Source organism: Haematobia irritans, chromosome 5, assembly GCF_050003625.1.
Source record: "Haematobia irritans isolate KBUSLIRL chromosome 5, ASM5000362v1, whole genome shotgun sequence".
NCBI lineage: Eukaryota > Metazoa > Arthropoda > Insecta > Diptera > Muscidae > Haematobia > Haematobia irritans.
The window spans coordinates 149,634,828-149,654,353 of NC_134401.1; the positions used below are offsets into that span (position 1 = coordinate 149,634,828).

Genomic DNA, 19,526 nt, shown 5'->3' on the forward strand with positions numbered 1-19,526 from the left:
AGTTTCAAGTCGATAGCTTGTTTCGTTCGAAAGTTAGCGTGATTTCAACAGACGGACGGACATTTTTAGATCGACTCGGAATTTCATCACGACCCAATATATATGTATACTTTGTGGGGTCTTAGAACAATATTTCGATGTGTTACAAACGGAATGACAAAGTTTATATACCCCCATCCTATGGTACAGGGTATAAAAATATATCAATATTACCAAATCTATTTAATATGGGATTACGAATTAATATGGCTATTTCAATGTACTGTACACCGGATGGTAAGCTCATAAAATATTTCCCTTTATACTAAATTCCAATGATAACATTTTTGTGTAATAATAGTAAATTTTATATTGATAAATTGCCCTAGTTATTCTTATAAAATATTTCAAACCTTTCCATTAGAGCGGTTAATGTACAGGAAATATTATATTTATCATTCGCTCCCGAGGCCAAGTCAAATTTATATAAATTATACGCTCCCATATAGTGTTAGGATTTGAAATGACAAACTACAATGATTATAAAGATAAACCGGGAATTATAGTACTTTCTATATTGTAACAAATTTTCAGTAATTTTTACAACTTTCATCCCTTTGACTAGACCAGGAAAAATGCTTTCTAAAGAAAATTTATGACCAAATTATAAGAGGGTAACCAAAGGGAAGTGTTTTTTTTGTGTTCAGTCATTGTAGAGTTTACCACAAGCATTTTCTAAGAGAATATATATCAAAAGTCAAATGGATATTGTGGCTATAAAATTGATACAAACCATAACGCTTTATTAGACTCAAATATTATGAGGTTTTGGTTTTTTCTTTTTTTTTTTAATTCATTACTTTTTTGTAATAAAACATCTAACCCTATACTCATGTTCCTTTCCACAAAAAAAAAAAACACACACACATTCACACACGGTGACTAATATCAAAAGGATTCTTTAATGCTTTATTGTCTCTAATATTTTAACAAATAAAAAGAACGCCTTCCTTTGTCTTTTAACTGACCGTGAAATAAATACAAATAAATCTTCAAAATACATAAACACAAGAAATTGATAAAAAAAATATATATATACCACCAACAACAACAGCAGTGAAAAATTTTTGATTATTAAAAACAATTATTGATAATGCTTTAGATTTATGGAATGATTGGTTTGAAACGATAAATTAAAAACTCGAAAAAAAAAATGAAAAAATAAAAAAGAAGCCAAAAAGCAAATGCATAGAATGCTGCCAATTTAAATTATTGACAATAAAATGCTAGAAAACAAAAAAATCAAAAACCAAAAACAATTCCGAACTGATAACTTTTCCAGCTACACAAGCCGCTTCCTAAACAAAAGCAAGAGCAGCGCCATAGTATCGCAACCATCCCTATCCACGCCCAATGCCTCATTCGATGAGGATGCCAACGGTACCGGCGATGATTCGGATTCACGCTATGGCACCGGACGTTCACGCTACTTAGCGATGAAGGAGCGTCGCAATCGTTTGGCACGCAGTCGCTCCTCCCATCAATTTGGCAACGATGATGAAGATTTGGATGAGCCCGTATCGCCAACAACGGCATCACCATCTGCTTATTTAGCTTCAAGGTGCGAGTCTAAACAAAGAAAAAAAAAAAAAACAACCATAAAAACAATTTTAATATTTTAATTCTTATTCTCTCTGTTTCATATTTTAAAACAAGCAATTAATTTTTTTATAAACAAAAATTAAAAAATTTTAAAAAGTTCCAAATTCTAGATTTGCAAAACGAAACGTATACGTCATAACCTATTCAAAAAATAAAATGTATATAAAAAAATCGAATTGGCAACATGAAGGCCCCTTTTAAGATCGCGTTGTAAAAATTTTCTCCAAATTCAATGTCATTTTGATTGTAATGTGGCTCTATTTGAAACGAAAAAAGAAAAACTGACATTTCAATCTGACCTACACTACCTTGGCACACAGAAACGCTTTCCTTTTCGTCTAACCACTATCATTCATCTAAATCTTAATATTTTTTTTTCTCTTCTAAATATTCGATGTTTTGAATATTTGTTTATAATTTTTTTTTGTATTTTTTTCTCTAAATATGGTGAAATTAATCATAAATCATTATGGACGAAAACTTTTCATTTCTCATATTTTTATATATAAATAATTTGTATCTTTTTGTTTTTCGATGTCTCATCAAAATCATGCGTTTTCTGTTTTTCATTTAATTGAAATCGTTCACTAGTGTTTTCTTTTTTTTCAGATAATCGTTATCGTTTTGTATAGTCGGGCATTTGTTGAAAGTTTTTTTTTTTTATTTTATTTCCCTTTCAGTTTGTAACAATGTAAAACGATTAATATTTAACCAAATATTTAATACCTCAAAATTAACTGATTAATTTTTTTTTAAACATAAACAAAAATAAAAACCTAAAATTTATTTATTTTTAAAATTGTCATGATTAGAATAAAAGCTAGTAGTTAGTTAATCCAGGCCATGATTAATATATATTTTTTGGAATTTAAAATAATTATTTAATATGAAAAACCAAAAAAAAAAAAATAAAAAAATAATAATTACAATAATAATTAATTTATTTAAATTCTCTGAAAATTATTTATTAATAGCTAATGATTGGATTTGTTATAGCCATGCTGGCTCAATATATAAACAAATAATTTCATAACATTCACTATTAAGTTTTGAGGGAGAAAATAAACGATAAATGGGAGAAAATAAATATTAACAGGTTGGCTGATAAGTCCCCGGTCTAACAAAGAAAAACACATTTTTTGTCAAAATTCGTTTTTATTATTCAACATAGTTCCCTTCAAGAGCGATACAATGATTATAACGACCTTCCAATTTTTTTATACCATTTTGGTAGTACTCCTTCGGTTTAGCCTCAAAATAGGCCTCAGTTTCGGCGATCACCTCTTCATTGCAGCCAAATTGTTTCTCTGCGAGCATCCTTTTGAGGTCTGAAAACAAGAAAAAGTCGCTGGGGGCCAGATCTGGAGAATACGGTGGGTGGGGAAGCAATTCGAAGCCCAACTCATGAATTTTTGCCATCGATCTCAATGACTTGTGGCACAGTGCGTTGTCTTGGGGGAACAACACTTTTATCTTCTTCATATGGGGCCGTTTTGCCGCGATTTCGATCTTCAAACGCTCCAATAACGCCATATAATAATCACTGTTGATGGTTTTTCCCTTCTCAAGATAATCGATAAAAATTATTCCATGCGCATCCCAAAAAACAGAGGCCATTACTTTGCCAGCGGACTTTTGAGTCTTTCCACGCTTCGGAGACGGTTCACCAGTCGCTGTCCACTCAGCCGACTGTCGATTGGACTCAGGAGTGTAGTGATGGAGCCATGTTTCATCCATTGTCACATATCGACGGAAAAACTCGGGTGTATTACGAGTTAACAGCTGCAAACACCGCTCAGAATCATCAACACGTTGTTTTTGGTCAAATGTGAGCTCGCGCGGCACCCATTTTGCACAGAGCTTCCGCATATCCAAATATTGATAAATGATATGACCAACATGTTCCTTTGATATCTTTAAGGCCTCTGCTATCTCGATCAACTTCATTTTACGGTCATTCAAAATCATTTTGTGGATTTTTTTGATGTTTTCGTCGGTAACCACCTCTTTCGGGCGTCCACTGCGTTCACCGTCCTCCGTTCAAAAGTTGCTTCACAAAAGACGCTCTATCTCACAAACTAATTGACTTACAGACGTCAAATTTTGACACGAATCATTTGAAGGTTGGTACTATATAAAAATAATATGCATTTAATACTAGCGACGCCATCTATGTGTCAGACCGGGGACTTATAAGCCAAGCTGTTAACAACCCTCTCCCTAATTAAAGTTGGCAAAGTAGCCAACTAGAAATTAAAGAAGTAATTTTTTTAAGTGACAAACTTTATCAATTCATTGTCAATAACAGATAGCATGCTAGTTTAAACAAAAATGTGGTTCTCATACCAGAATGGCTTTAAACTGACATGGGTAGCATCCAGTGTTGACATTGAGTCACTTTACTGGGACATTTTCCATTCTCTTGAATTGTTGATAACTATATGCCACTTTTTTTTGTTGTGACACTCAATACCATACATTTTACATTTTTGTGCTACCATTTTGTCACATTATGTTATGCCACTCTGGCCAGAAATTTGTAAATGAAAGTCCCAGGTACTTTTAGTCCACGATATGAAAACGATCGCCCAGAACCTACGAAAAAAACCTGGAGTAAACGAAAAAAGTATATAAGTTTCTTTGCTTAACAACCTGATTCGAATCGCAATGTTCCTGCCCATCTATATGCTTATCCATAGCGTAGCACTGGTGGTCGAAATTCAGATGAGGACAGTATAGTTTTATTGTCCAATACTACTTCATATGTGGCAATACTTCAAGGCATTGTCTTCCTGGTGCAAAACTCCGCGTGTTTGCTAAAATGGCAGGGTAACGGGGAACGACACCCAAGAGTCTACTCTGGTTACCAATGCGGATATCAAGGTGCAATGCGGATATCAAGGATGTCCCTTGTTATTGAGCTTAACACGGAATCGGGCAGCTCACTGAGCGAGAGAGAGAAGTTCACCAATGTGGTATCACAACGGACTGAATAGTCTAAGTGAGCCTGATACATCGGACTGCCACCTAACCTAACCTAAGGTGCAAGGTTCTCTTCCTTAGTTCACGATGTGAAAACGGTCGCCGAGAACTTTGGGGCCTACCAAATTTTTTCTAAGTTTCTTTGGATGATGAGAGGAGGCCATATGGTTGCCGTGTAGTCCATCGAGGAACGTCCCATAGACTTTTGTATTTCCCGGACTGTGTCTCACGTGCTGCCAGCCATTGCCTTTTGGATTTTTGTTTCGGTATTAAAATTCTTAACCCTCTAATGACCCAATTTTTTTGTCAGCTTATTAAATTTTCAATGTTAACGAAACAAAAGCAAGAGAACTAAGCAAGAAAAAAATATACGGTAATATTCAGCATATTCTGCAAAGCCTCTTGAATAGTTTGAAATAAGTTTTCTTTTTATTTTGCCCCTTTTTGTTGTCTTAAGGTATATTTTACTAAAACCTTCCTTATTAAATAAAGACCGCCTAAAGGCGGGCTTGGGCATTAGAGGGTTAACAGTGGACATTCTCTGGTTACCAACGCGAAAATCAAGTTTCAAAGTTCTCTTCCTTAGTCCACGATGTGAGAACAGTCCTCGAGAACTTTGGGGCCTACGAAAAATCTTGGATGTCAACCTTTCCCAATTTGCAATGCTATGTTCTAACTGTCTGTTGGTTTTTCAGTTGCGTATCACTGATGATAGGAAGCCACATGGTTGTAATGTAGTCCATCATGGAATGTACTATAGACGAATGTGTGTCCAGCATTGTGTCATTGTCGATGTCCCAGTCAAAGTCTTCTGGATTTAGGTTTCGGTCTCAGGTGTCTCAGGATTGTTGACAGTGAGTATCCTCTGCTCAATAAACCCAGATATCAAGATCCAAGGTTCTCTTCCTTAGTGCACGATGTGAAAACAATCGTCGAAAACTTTGGGGCCTACGAAACACCTCTTTGTTTCTTTGGATGACAAATTGTCCCGATACGCAGCGCGATGTTTTAAGCCATTGGTAGATTTATCATTTGCGTATCACTGATGATAGGAGGCCAGATAGTTGCAGTGTAGTCCATTAAGGAACGCTCTATAGAGTTGTGTGTTTCCAGGAGTGTGTCCTTGTCGATGTCCCACGAGCTGCTAGCCAGCGCCTTCTGGATTTTTGTTTCGGTCTTAGGTGTCTTCGGATTTTTAACAGTGGGTATGTTATCCTCTGCTCAATAAACCCGGATATCAATGTCCAAGGTTCCCTTCCTTAGTCCACGATGTGAAAACAGTCGTCGAAAACTTTGGGGCCTACGAAACACCCCTTTGTTTCTTTGGATGACAACCTGTACCGATTCGCAGCGCCGCTTTTCAATTGCGTATCACTGATGATAGGAATCCAGATGGTCGATTGGTTGGTCCATCGTGGAAAGTTCTATAGACGAATGAGTGACCTGTATTGTGTCCTTGTCGATATCCTAGCCTGAGTCTTCTGGATTTTTGTTTCGGTCTTAGGTGTCTTCGGATTCTGGACAGTGGGTATTCTCTGGTCACCAACATGTATATCAAGGTTTAAGGTTTTCTCCTTCGTCCACTACCTGAAAACGGTCGCTGAGAACTTTAGGGATGACAAACTGTCCAGATTCAAACGTCGATGTGCTAAGCTGTCTGAAGGTTTCTCAATTGCGTGTCACTGATAATAGGAAGCCAGGTGGTTGCGGAGTAGTCCATCAAGGAACGTCCTATAGATTTGTGTGTTTCCAGGATTGTGTTCTTGTCGATGTGCCACGAGCTGCCAGCCAGCGTCTTCTGAATTTTAGTTTCGATCCTAGGTGTCTTAGGATTCTTGACAGTGAGTATACTCTGCTCAATAAATCCATATAGCAAGGTTCAAGGTTCTCCCCTTAGTCCACGTTGTGAAAACAGTCGTCGAGAACTTTGAGGCCTACGAAACACCTCTTTGTTTCTTTGGATGACAACCGGTTCCGATTCACAGCGCGATGTTCTAAGCCTTCGGTAGTTTTCTCTATTGTGTAACACTGGTGATAGGAGGCCATGTGGCTGGGTTCGGAGTATTCCATCAAGGAACGTCTTATAGATTTGTGTTTTTCCAAGACTGTGACCTTGTAGATGTCCCATGTGCTGTCAGCCAGCGCCATCTGATTCTTAGGATTCTTGACAGTGGGTATTTTCTGGTCACAAACGTGGATATAAAGGTTCAAGATTCTCTTCCACAGTCCATGATGTAAAAACACGGTCGTCGAGAATTTTGGGGCCTATCTCTAAGTTTCTTTGGATGACAACCTGCCTCTATTCGCTGTGGGGTATTCTAAGCCGTTGATGATAGGTGGCCACATGGTTGCAGAGTAGACCCTTCAAGGAACGTTCTATAGAGTTGTGTGTTTTCAACACTGCCAGCCAGCGCCCATTGTTTTTTTTTTTTTTTCGGTGTACAATTCCGCATGCTTGCGAACGACACTCCAAGTGTCGTAGGATTCTAGACAGTGGATATGTTCTGGCCTCCGATGTGGATATCAGTGGTCAAGATTGTCTTCCTTAGTCCAAGATGTGAAAACTGTGGGACCTTTGAATGACAACCTCCCTTCGTTTTTCTGGTACGAGTGTATTTATCTCCATTGTGTATCATTGAAAATCGGTGGTCAGATGATCTCTCAAGGAATTAAATCCATAAAACTATGGAGTTGATTGTCGCTAATCCTTGTCGATTTCCCATGTGTCCATGTCAATCAGCTTTTTCTGGATTTTGTTTCGGCACTCAACATTCTTGCTTCCTTAAAAGGAATGCCAAGAATCTGAGGATTATGATCAGCGGCTATCATTTGCCACAAATGTGGATATCGAGGTCCATGTTCACGTTCTATGCCCAATAATTGAAAATGGTTTTGGGGTTGATTACAATCGGATTTCTGGCCTGATGTACATATGGAGCTGGGCGTAATTGATCAGACCGATAGTGGTTGGAGTGGAGTCTATGGATTCCTAGAAACTCCACAGAGAAATGAATGCAATCTATCTATCTTGTAAGTTTATTAGGAAGGGAGGTATTCATAATATCCCGATAATAGAAGGAAGGTAATTGTGTTAACAAATCCGTCGTAGCGAAAATAGAGCGCTTGTATGATACTTGGTATTCAGGCATCTGTCTATCCGTCCGTTGTTTCATCTGGCACTTAGAAGAGTTATGGGACACCCTGAGATGTCATGAAATAAGTCAGAATTTGGAATACAAGCCAAATTGTTTGACCTCAGTTTAAATTATGTTTGAAAATACATACCCAATTTTAAGGTCATATTGATGTTATATAAGAATTTCTAAAAAAATTTCCTACTTCTCAATTTCAGTCTATGAGTTTTTCTTTTTAGTAAAACAAATGTCTATAATAAATCCAATCGTATATTAATACAGAGAGCTCGAAAGCATGTAGATGTATATTTGAAGGATAATTTAAATATGTTTTTCCTAATTAATACTCTTTTTCTTTTCCCACTCTCAAACAGATATAGTGGCTATGGAGGAACAGATCTATCACGTAGCCGATCATCTCATGCCCTCAAATCACGTGAAAGTTCACCCATTACCGATCGTACATCATTGCGTAGTGGAGCGGGAACATCTTCATCTACCAGTGACAATAAGGATGGCGAAGCATTGAGCTCCTGGGCTCGTTATTTGAAGAACAAGTACGGCAGTAAAAGCTCCAAGGATTCACCTTCGGGCAGTAGCCGTGATAATCTTGGCAGCAGTAGCACATCTTCGGCCCTACCATCATCGTCGACACATGGTGCTAGTGGCAGTAGTCGTAGCCACGCCGCCAGTGATGTATCACGACGCCTTAGCCTGGGTCTGCCATTGAGGCAGGCCAATGAACTTGGCTCGTCCGATGATGACGCGTCAAAAAACGGGCTAGGCTCCCCTACCTCCCCTATGGTAGCAGCAGCAGCTCACGGTATGGCCGGAGTGGCAGGTACTTCCCCTAAGCAATTGTACCTGCGCAAGCGTCAACAGCTGTTCCAATTGGGGGGCCGGGGGAGCGAACCCGGTTCATTTACCTGGCCTCGCGGCCTAGCCGTGGGTCCAGATAATAGCATTGTCGTAGCCGACTCCTCGAATCACCGTGTCCAGGTGTTCGACTCAAATGGCATCTTTGTAAAGCAGTTCGGTGAATATGGCAATGGTGAAGGTGAATTCGATTGTTTGGCCGGTGTTGCGGTCAATCGTATCGGACAATATATAATAGCAGATCGGTAAGTATTATGAACAAGATTAAGACGTAAGGTGTTAATTAAGAATAGGAGAGTGAGACGATAATGAATGGAGCTTTGGATATTCCTCTTTTCTCATTTTCCTCCTTTGTTTTTTTTTATTTGCTATTAAAGTAACATGAGCCTGTATTTTAATACCACACTAAGAAGAGATTTTCCCTTTCCCATTTGATCCTTAATTAATTTCTCTCATATATGTGATACTTGTCTCATTTGTTGTGATTGTTGTCGGTTTCACAGTTACATCCTTTGGGAAATTGCTGTTGAAGTTGTGTACTTGCATTAATTCTAGGAATATTTCTCTTCTTCGTTTTCGATTTCCAATGTCTAATTGGAATTTGCTAAGCGGATATTGGTTCATTGGTTAATGTGGAAATTTAATTACAACTTTATTCAACTTAGTAAAAGAGGATTTTCTTTGATTTTACTTTCATTCATCCTGGCTATCATTGTCCTTTCTTATTGCTTATCGTATCATAGTTACCGTATTTTCCAAAATAACGAAACAGTACTTCAATATGTGTTGGTAGTCATTATAGTTTTCACCTTTTGTGGTTTTCCCATCCTATATTGTGATGGTAGGCGAGTAAAAGAGGAGCATTACATGACATGGCTTAAGTGTTAGTCTTTTGTTTAATCTTGGGAAAATTGCTAAGGAAAAAAATGAATAAAGTATGTATGTATGGGAGTAATTTCACATATTCAATAGATTTAATAAATTCACTTCAATAGAGGGCAGAAAATGTATGATGATAGGTTAGGTTAGGTTATGTGGCAGCCCGATATATCAGGCTCACTTAGACTATTCAGTCCATTGTGATACCACAGTGGTGAACTTCTCTCTTATCACTGGGTGCTGCCCGATTCCATGTTAAGCTCAATGACAAGGGACCTCCTTTTTATAGCCGAGTCCGAACGGCGTTCCACATTCCAGTGAAACCACTTAGAGAAGCTTTGAAACCCTCAAGAATGTCACCAGCATTACTGAGTTGGGATAATCCACCGCTGAAAAACTTTTTGGTGTTCGGTCGTAGCAGGAATCGATGGCTCCACGATGGCACCACGATGGCTCCAAATGTATGACGTTAGACATTAAGTTGTAATTCTCTCTCAGCAGTAAGTTCGGACGGGCCGAATTTTAAATACCCACCACCATGAATCAAATATAATAGTTTACTTTGAAAAGTCATCGTCGTAGAGGGTTACTTGATAATATATAGCATTTAGTCCTAGACATAAATTCGGGAGTTAGGTCTATATGGGGCCTATACCAAAACATGTACCAATACTCACCATCTCTTAATGTTCCTCAAATACCTCTAGAATTTCACTTTCAGACGAATTGGTGAAAACTACGAATTCTAGAAGCCCAAGAAGTAAAATCGAGAGATCAGCCTATATAGGGGCTATACCAAAACATGGACCGATACGGACCATTTTCGACACACCTCTTTATGGTCCTAAGATACGTCTATATTTCTAATTTCCGGCAATTTGGATAAAAACTACGGATTCTAAAAGCCAAAGAAATAAAGTCGGGAGATCGGTCTATATGGGGGCTCTACCAAAATATGGACCAATAGGCACCATTTGCGACACACCTATTTGTGATCTTAAAATATCTGTAGATTTTCAATTTCAAGCAAATCGGCTAGAAAATATAGTCTCTAGACGCCCAAGAAGTAAAACCGAGAGATCGGTCTATATGGGGGTTATATCAATAAATGGACCGATACACCTCAATTTCGGCGTCTTGACTACAAAGCAAAAAATCGTCCAAATATAGGACATATTTTTCAACACTTTATTTTAAAGACGTTTTTTACTTGAAGCGTAGCATAATTTCTACTGAAAGTCGAGTCTGAATTTGGAAAGTAAAGTAACTTGTTTTTAAATGACTTCGATAGCATATGAAGAAAAAAAGCTGAAAAAACGAAAACTAAATATTGCTTCCTAGAAGCAAGTACACAGAAACCAAATTTAAAGGAGAATTGTGTCTTAAAAGTATCCTTACTTGTATGGGAGCCACTGTGGTGCAATGGTTAGCATGCTCGCCTTGCATACACAAGGTCGTGGGTTCGATTCCTGCTACGACCGAACACCAAAAAGTTTTTCAGCGGTGGATTATCCCACCTCAGTAATGCTGGTGACATTTCTGAGGGTTTCAAAGCTTCTCTAAGTGGTTTCACTGCAATGTGGAACGCCGTTCGGACTCGGCTATAAAAAGGAGGTCCCTTGTCATTGAGCTTAACATGGAATCGGGCAGCACTCAGTGATAAGAGAGAAGTTCACCAATGTGGTATCACAATGGACTGAATAGTCTAAGTGAGCCTGATACATCGAGCTGCCACCTAACCTAACCTAACCTAACCTAACCTTACTTGTATTCACCGCTTCTTTGGCTCGGAATCAATACTAAAATTTTTAAAGTAAAGACAAAATCTATGGAACCGGGCATGTTTTTTTTTTGAGTGTATGATTTAGTACCAATCCCTACTTTACAAAATGTATCCTTTTTAAGTTAGTCTTAGTTGACGCGTGCTAAGTGCAATGGTGCTGAGTCGTGTTGGAATGTCCGTGATTTGTGGCCGAAACGTTTGTATGCCCAGGGCTGCTCTGGCCTTCAATACTAACTTAGATTAGATTATAGAGGATGCCCAATCCGTAGTAAAAGGAATTGGTTTCCACTTAGACCATATTGGTAACTTGTGATTCCTCATAGTTGTTTGATTGATTCCATCATATTTTCATTTCCACGGCATAGATGGTCATCCTTTCAATTGGAAATATCCTGGTAATATATTTTTTTTGGTGGTATGGTCTAATTCGACTTATTCATGTGAATTCTGTTCATGTTATTTAGACACGACATATCCTCAGGCATATAATGTTGTAAACAATTTCTTCAATATTTATCCAATATTATTTTCGCTAAACAATGTCTTTACAATGCGACATTAGAGTTTATGATTTTTTTTTTGTTTTATTTTGTTCTGATTGTTGATTCATACATTCCTGCTGTAATAATTTCTCATGAACTTTGACACTTCCAAATTGTATCGTTCTTTGTTACAAATTCATATGCATTTCCCAAATGGATAGCGGATACCAACCCAAATCATGTTTATTTGTTCATTGGCCGTCCCTTAAATACATATAAAATTTACTTTCAATTCTCATAAGATTGCTAACAAAATACGTTATGGGATATGTTCAGAGTAATACAATCGTGTAGAAGAACACTCACTCACACAAACAAGCACATCAACGAAATTCACACTTCGTAGTCATTCAACATTAAAGCATCATGGGCCAACAACAAACGAATTAAGCCATTCAGATAATGGTAACGCACTCTCTAACACTCCGAATATCTTATTTACACTCACACATACACATACACGTCAATATATGTGAACAAAGAAGCATCAAGGGAAATTGAGTTTGAACACTCATATACAGACATCTAAGCGGATATATTTACACAGCTTCACATGAAATGTAAAAGAGAGTAAATGCTCAAAACTGTAATGCTATATTCCGTTATAGAAAATATTATTGTATGCAGCATACAGAAAAGGGATGGAAAATACAGTACTTAGTACTTTTTTCATAACTTTTTCACCACTCACCAGAAAACCATAGTACACCCGCGAATGATTTAGTACCTTTTGTGTAATCACTTTTGAGCCCATATTAGATTTATGGTACAATAGTTTTGACAAAATATTTTAATATTTTCCGAAAGTCTTTAACTAACTTATTTGCTAATATTTACAAAATTTTACAAACTTATTTGCTTTTACAAATTTGGCAAAACAGACAGATTCATGCGGGAAGAAAATCTCTATTTTGTAAAAGCCATAGTCAAAAACTCAATTTTCTTGAATTTCAAGAATATTTTAATCGCAAAAAGCATGTAATTATATATTACGCTTCCAAACGATAATAATGCGAACCACTACAGCCACGGTCAAAACTTGAGACAAAAATAATCTACCAATATTTAAAGAAAATCTCACCAAAAAACGATTATTTTGCAAAAGTTTTTCCTCTTTTGAAAAAATTTTCAAAATTTTATTGTTTTCTTATTTCTATAGAAAATTTTGTCAAAATTTAATTTCTATAGAAAAATTTTTCCAAATTTTATTTCTATAGAAAATTTAAACAAACTTTTGTTTCTATAGAAAATTTTGTCAAAATTTTATTTCTATAGAAAATTTTGTCAAAATTTTATTTCTATAGAAAATTTTGTCAAAATTATATTTCTATAGAAAATTTTGTCAAAATTATATTTCTATAGAAAAATTTTTATTTCTATAGAAAATATTGTGAAAATTTTATTTCTATAGAAAATTTTGTCAACATTTTATTTCTATAAAAAATTTTCAAAATTTTATGTTTACAGAAAATTTTGAAAATTTTATTTCTATAGAAAATTTTGTCAAAATTTTATTTATTTGAAAATAGAAAATTTTGTCAATCTTTTATCTCTGTAGAAAATTTTGTGAACATTATATTTCTATAGAAAATTTTGTGAAAATTTTATTTCTATAGAAAATTTTGTCAAAATTTTATTTCTATAGAAAATTTTGTGAAAATTTTATTTCTATAGAAAATTTTGTGAACATTTTATTTCTATAGAAAATTTTGTCAAAATTATATTTCTATAGAAACATTTTATTTCTATAGACAATTTTGTGAAAATTTTATTTCTATAGAAAATTTTGTCAAAATTTTATTTCTATAAAAAAATTTTCAAAATTTTATTTTTACAGAAAATTTTATTTCTATAGAAAATTTTGTCAAAATTTTATTTATTTGAAAATAGAAAATTTTGTCAATCTTTTATCTCTGTAGAAAAATTTGTGAAAATTATATTTCTATAGAAAATTTTGTGAAAATTTTACTTCTATAGAAAATTTTGTCAAAATTTTATTTCTATAGAAAATTTTGTGAAAATTTTATTTCTATAGAAAATTTTGTGAACATTTTATTTCTATAGACAATTTTGTGAAAATTTTATTTCTATAGAAAAACTTTATTTCTATAGACAATTTTGTGAAAATTTTATTTCTATAGAAAATTTTGTCAAAATTTTATTTCTATAAAAAAATTTTCAAAATTTTATTTTTACAGAAAATTTTATTTCTATAGAAAATTTTGTCAAAATTTTATTTATTTGAAAATAGAAAATTTTGTCAAAATTTTATTTATTTGAAAATAGGAAATTTTGTCAATCTTTTATCTCTGTAGAAAATTTTGTGAAAATTATATTTCTATAGAAAATTTTGTGAAAATTATATTTCTATAGAAAGTTTTGTCAAAATTTTATTTCTATAGAAAATGTTGTCAAAATTTTATTTCTATAGAACATTTTTTCAAAATTTTATTTCTATAAAAAATTTTGTCAAAATTTTATTTTTGTAGAAAATTTTATTTCTATAGAAAATTTTGTCAAAATTTTATTTTTATAGAAAATGTTGTTAAAATTTTATTTCTGTAGAAAATTTTGTCAAAGTTGAATTTCTATAGATAATAGTGTCAAAATTTTATTTCTATAGAAAAATTTCTCAAAATTTTATTTCTATAAAAAATTTTGTCAAATTTTATTTCTATAAAAAAAAAATTGTCATAATTTTATTTCTATAGAAAAATTTATGAAAATATTATTTCTATAGAAAATTTTGTCAAAATTTTATTGCTATAGAAAATTTTATCAAAATTTTATTTCTATAGAAAATTTTGTCAAAATTTTATTTCTATAGAAAATTTTATCAAAATTTTATTTCTATAGAAAATTTTATCAAAATTTTATTTCTATAAAAATTTTTATCAAAATTTTATTTCTATAGAAAATTTTGTCAAAATTTTATTTATAGGAAATTTTATCAAAAATTTATTTATATAGAAAATTTTGTCAAAATTTTATGTTTATAGAAAAATATTTGTATAAATGTTTGTGACCAACCAAGCAGTATAAAATCTACCATATGTGGCAACTGTGGTCCCTACCCTACAGGAAATTTGTGCTAGACTAGTGCCGGTGATCCACTTTATCGCAAATTCTAAATGTTTGTAGTATTCACTTATTTTTTCTTCATTTATTGAAATTTTCAAAATAATCGAAGGATATGGTTATGCTAGGTAAATATTTGACCGAAATGAGTGACAAATGTTTTTCCAGGAGCATTTTCGAAATATCTGGAAATATCAGTGTGACCGTACCGTAAGGTTCAAGATATTCGAAAACTTGTTTCCTTCTCGTGTGATTTGGATGCTCAAAATGAAACAGATTCCTAAGAATTTGCACAGACTGATTCGGGAAGACCAGCCTGTGGGGTTGTTCTACTAAACTGCCCCAGAACATATCCTTTGGAATGAGTCAAACTCACGTCCGTAAGTGTAAATTTACCTCGTCTATAACAAATCCATGTTAAAATGACTAGTCTCTCACATTCATTTTGACACTTCTAAACCACTCGTCTGAAAGCTTAGAGATTTTTTTCAGTGACAGTTCATTTTATTGTGTATACGCTTACAAAATCATTCTGATCTATTACATTCAGATATAAAGTTATCTCTCACGGAATTCAAGCGTGATAGCTTTAGTGGCTTTATATTTGGATAGAAAACCACAAGCGGCTATAGCTAAAGCCCCCAAATATTTAAATGTGAATAAATGGTTTGTTTCTTTTAAAATTATAGGAACATAAAATATAGACATTTTTGTCAAGATTGTATTCCTATAGAAAATTTTGTTAAAATTATATTTCTATAAAAAATTTTTGTCAAAATTTTAATTCTATTGGACGATATAGAATATTTTGTGAAAATTTTATTTCTATAGAAAATTTTGTCAAAATTTTATTTCTATAGAAAATTTTGTCAAAATTTTATTTCTATAGAAAATTTTATCAAAATTTTATTTCTATAGAAAATTTTATCAAAATTTTATTTCTATAGAAAATTTTACCAAAATTTTTTTCAAAATTTTTTTTTTTTATTTTTTTTTTCAAAATTTTATTTATTTATTTATTTGTAAAAATTATTTATTTAGAAAACAGAAAATTTTGTCAATATTTTATTTCTGTAGAAAATTACATTTCTATAGAAAATTTTGTCAAAATTTTATTTCGGTAGAAAATTTTGTTAAAATTTTATTTCTATAGAAAATTTTGTTAAAAGTTTATTTCTATAGAAAATTTTTTAAAATTTTATTTCTATAGAAAATTTTGTCAAAATTTTATTTCTATAGAAAATTTTCTCAAAATTTTATTTCTATAGAAAATTTTCTCAAAATTTTATTTTTATAGAAAATTCTCTCAAAATTTTATTTCTGTAGAAAATTATCTCAAAATTTTATTTCTATAGAAAATTTTCTCAAAATTTTATTTTTATAGAAAATTTTCTCAAAATTTTATTTCTGTTGAAACTTATCTCAAAATTTTATTTCTATAGAAAATTTTATCAAATTTTTTTTCGATAGAAAATTTTGTCAACATTTTATTTCTATTGAAAATTTTTTCAAATTTTATTTCTATAGTAAATTTTGTCAAAATTTTATTTCTATAGAAGGTTAGGATAGGATAGGTTAGGTGCCAGCTCGAAGTATCAGGCTCATTTAGACTATGCAGTGTGATACCACAGTGCTGAATTTTTCTCTTATCACTGAGTGCTACCCGATTCCATGTTAAGCTCAATGATAAGGGACCTTCTTTTTATAGCCGAATCCGAACGGCGTTCCACACTGCAGTGAAACCGCTTAGAGAAGTTTTGAAACTCACAAATATGACCAGCTTTACTGGGGTGGGATATTCCACTGCGGAGAAAAACATTTTTTTATGTTCGGTCGAAGCAGGAATCGAACCTACGACTTTTTGTATGCAAGGCGAGCACGCTAAACATTGCACCACGGTGGCTCGCATTATATATAGAACATTTTGTCAAAGTTTTATTGTTATAGAAAATTTTGTCAAAATTTCATTTTCAGAGAAAATTTTGTCAAAATTTTATTGCTAAAGAAAATTTTGTCAAAATTTTATTTCTATAGAAACTTAAACAACATTTTATTCACATAGAAAATTTTGTCAAGGGGATACAAAATTTTTGTAAGAGGATAAAAAACTAAAAAAAGAATAATTAAAATTGAGGAGTTGACAAATAAAATTTTATTTCCTTTAAAATTCACTCTAGAGGAGCTCTTGATAATAATCACCCAATGAAATTTTTGTTCAAATTTAGTGAAAAGTACTTTTTCGCTCAAAAAAAAAAAAAAAAAGAAAAAAAAAAATCCTTTTGTGTTTTCCATCCCTGATACAAAAGCATATTTTCTCAAAGTGGGATTATAACAAATTTCAAACATAAAATAATACAGATAACTACGAACTTATACTAATTATTAAAAGATTGCAATTATATACGCCTGTTGTTATACAAAAATTCACTAATTTAATTAAATTAATTCTATTCATAAATTTTAATAAAATATTCTATTGTCCAATAAATAATTACAACATTTTGTAATAATTACGAGTCTGCAGAAAATTATAGATTAAATATCTATAATTATGGACATCTTCGTTATGGGCATTTTAAGCCATATCTCTTTAAATATGCGTCCTAGAGCCAAAAGGAGGTTAATTCGTGACCACCCCCCAAAAATCAAAATTTTGAGGAAAATCCTCAAAAAAATCAAAATTTTTATATGAAAAACTTAAATATCTCCATATCTCCTTAAATATACGTCCTACAGCCAAAAGGAGGTTAATTCGTGACCACCCCCCAAAAATCAAAATTTTGATGACCCTCAAAAAAATCAAATTTTCTATATGAAAAACTTAAATTGGCCATATCTCCTTAAATATGCGTCCTAGAGCCAAAAGGAGGTTAATTCGTGACCCCACCCATAAAATCAAAATTTGATGAAAAACCTCAAAATATCAAATTTTTTTATACGAAAAACTTAAATTGGCCATATCTCCTTAAATATGCGTCCTAGAGCCAAAAGGAGGTTAATTCGTGAAAATCATTCTGATCTATTACATCTATTACAAAATCATTCTGATCTATTACATTCAGATATAAAGTTATCTCTCACGGAATTCAAGCGTGATAGCTTTAGTGGCTTTATATTTGGATAGAAAACCACAAGCGGCTATAGCTAAAGCCCCCAAATATTTAAATGTGAATAAATGGTTTGTTTCTTTTAAAATTATAGGAACATAAAATATAGACATTTTTGTCAAGATTGTATTCCTATAGAAAATTTTGTTAAAATTATATTTCTATAAAAAATTTTTGTCAAAATTTTAATTCTATTGGACGATATAGAATATTTTGTGAAAATTTTATTTCTATAGAAAATTTTGTCAAAATTTTATTTCTATAGAAAATTTTGTCAAAATTTTATTTCTATAGAAAATTTTATCAAAATTTTATTTCTATAGAAAATTTTATCAAAATTTTATTTCTATAGAAAATTTTACCAAAATTTTTTTCAAAATTTTTTTTTTTATTTTTTTTTTCAAAATTTTATTTATTTATTTATTTGTAAAAATTATTTATTTAGAAAACAGAAAATTTTGTCAATATTTTATTTCTGTAGAAAATTACATTTCTATAGAAAATTTTGTCAAAATTTTATTTCGGTAGAAAATTTTGTTAAAATTTTATTTCTATAGAAAATTTTGTTAAAAGTTTATTTCTATAGAAAATTTTTTAAAATTTTATTTCTATAGAAAATTTTGTCAAAATTTTATTTCTATAGAAAATTTTCTCAAAATTTTATTTCTATAGAAAATTTTGTCAAAATTTTATTTCTATAGAAAATTTTCTCAAAATTTTATTTCTATAGAAAATTTTCTCAAAATTTTATTTTTATAGAAAATTCTCTCAAAATTTTATTTCTGTAGAAAATTATCTCAAAATTTTATTTCTATAGAAAATTTTCTCAAAATTTTATTTTTATAGAAAATTTTCTCAAAATTTTATTTCTGTTGAAACTTATCTCAAAATTTTATTTCTATAGAAAATTTTATCAAATTTTTTTTCGATAGAAAATTTTGTCAACATTTTATTTCTATTGAAAATTTTTTCAAATTTTATTTCTATAGTAAATTTTGTCAAAATTTTATTTCTATAGAAGGTTAGGATAGGATAGGTTAGGTGCCAGCTCGAAGTATCAGGCTCATTTAGACTATGCAGTGTGATACCACAGTGCTGAACTTTTCTCTTATCACTGAGTGCTACCCGATTCCATGTTAAGCTCAATGATAAGGGACCTTCTTTTTATAGCCGAATCCGAACGGCGTTCCACACTGCAGTGAAACCGCTTAGAGAAGTTTTGAAACTCACAAATATGACCAGCTTTACTGGGGTGGGATATTCCACTGCGGAGAAAAACATTTTTTTATGTTCGGTCGAAGCAGGAATCGAACCTACGACTTTTTGTATGCAAGGCGAGCACGCTAAACATTGCACCACGGTGGCTCGCATTATATATAGAACATTTTGTCAAAGTTTTATTGTTATAGAAAATTTTGTCAAAATTTCATTTTCAGAGAAAATTTTGTCAAAATTTTATTGCTAAAGAAAATTTTGTCAAAATTTTATTTCTATAGAAACTTAA

The 19,526-nt window shown here is 32.3% G+C and overlaps 1 protein-coding gene across 9 annotated transcripts in view; it reads left to right on the forward strand.

Moving 5' to 3' along the window:
* Nucleotides 1-19,526, forward strand: part of tn (tripartite motif containing protein thin) — a 267,388-nt gene that overhangs the window by 235,652 nt on the left and 12,210 nt on the right. For 8 of the 9 annotated variants that reach the window (XM_075311489.1, XM_075311493.1, XM_075311494.1 and 5 more), the window contains 2 exons: nt 1,322-1,600; nt 8,132-8,878. In XM_075311489.1, the coding sequence (XP_075167604.1) occupies nt 1,322-1,600; nt 8,132-8,878 (1,026 nt within the window). The remainder of the gene's footprint in view (nt 1-1,321; nt 1,601-8,131; nt 8,879-19,526) is intronic. The other variant, XM_075311496.1, reaches the window with a different exon arrangement.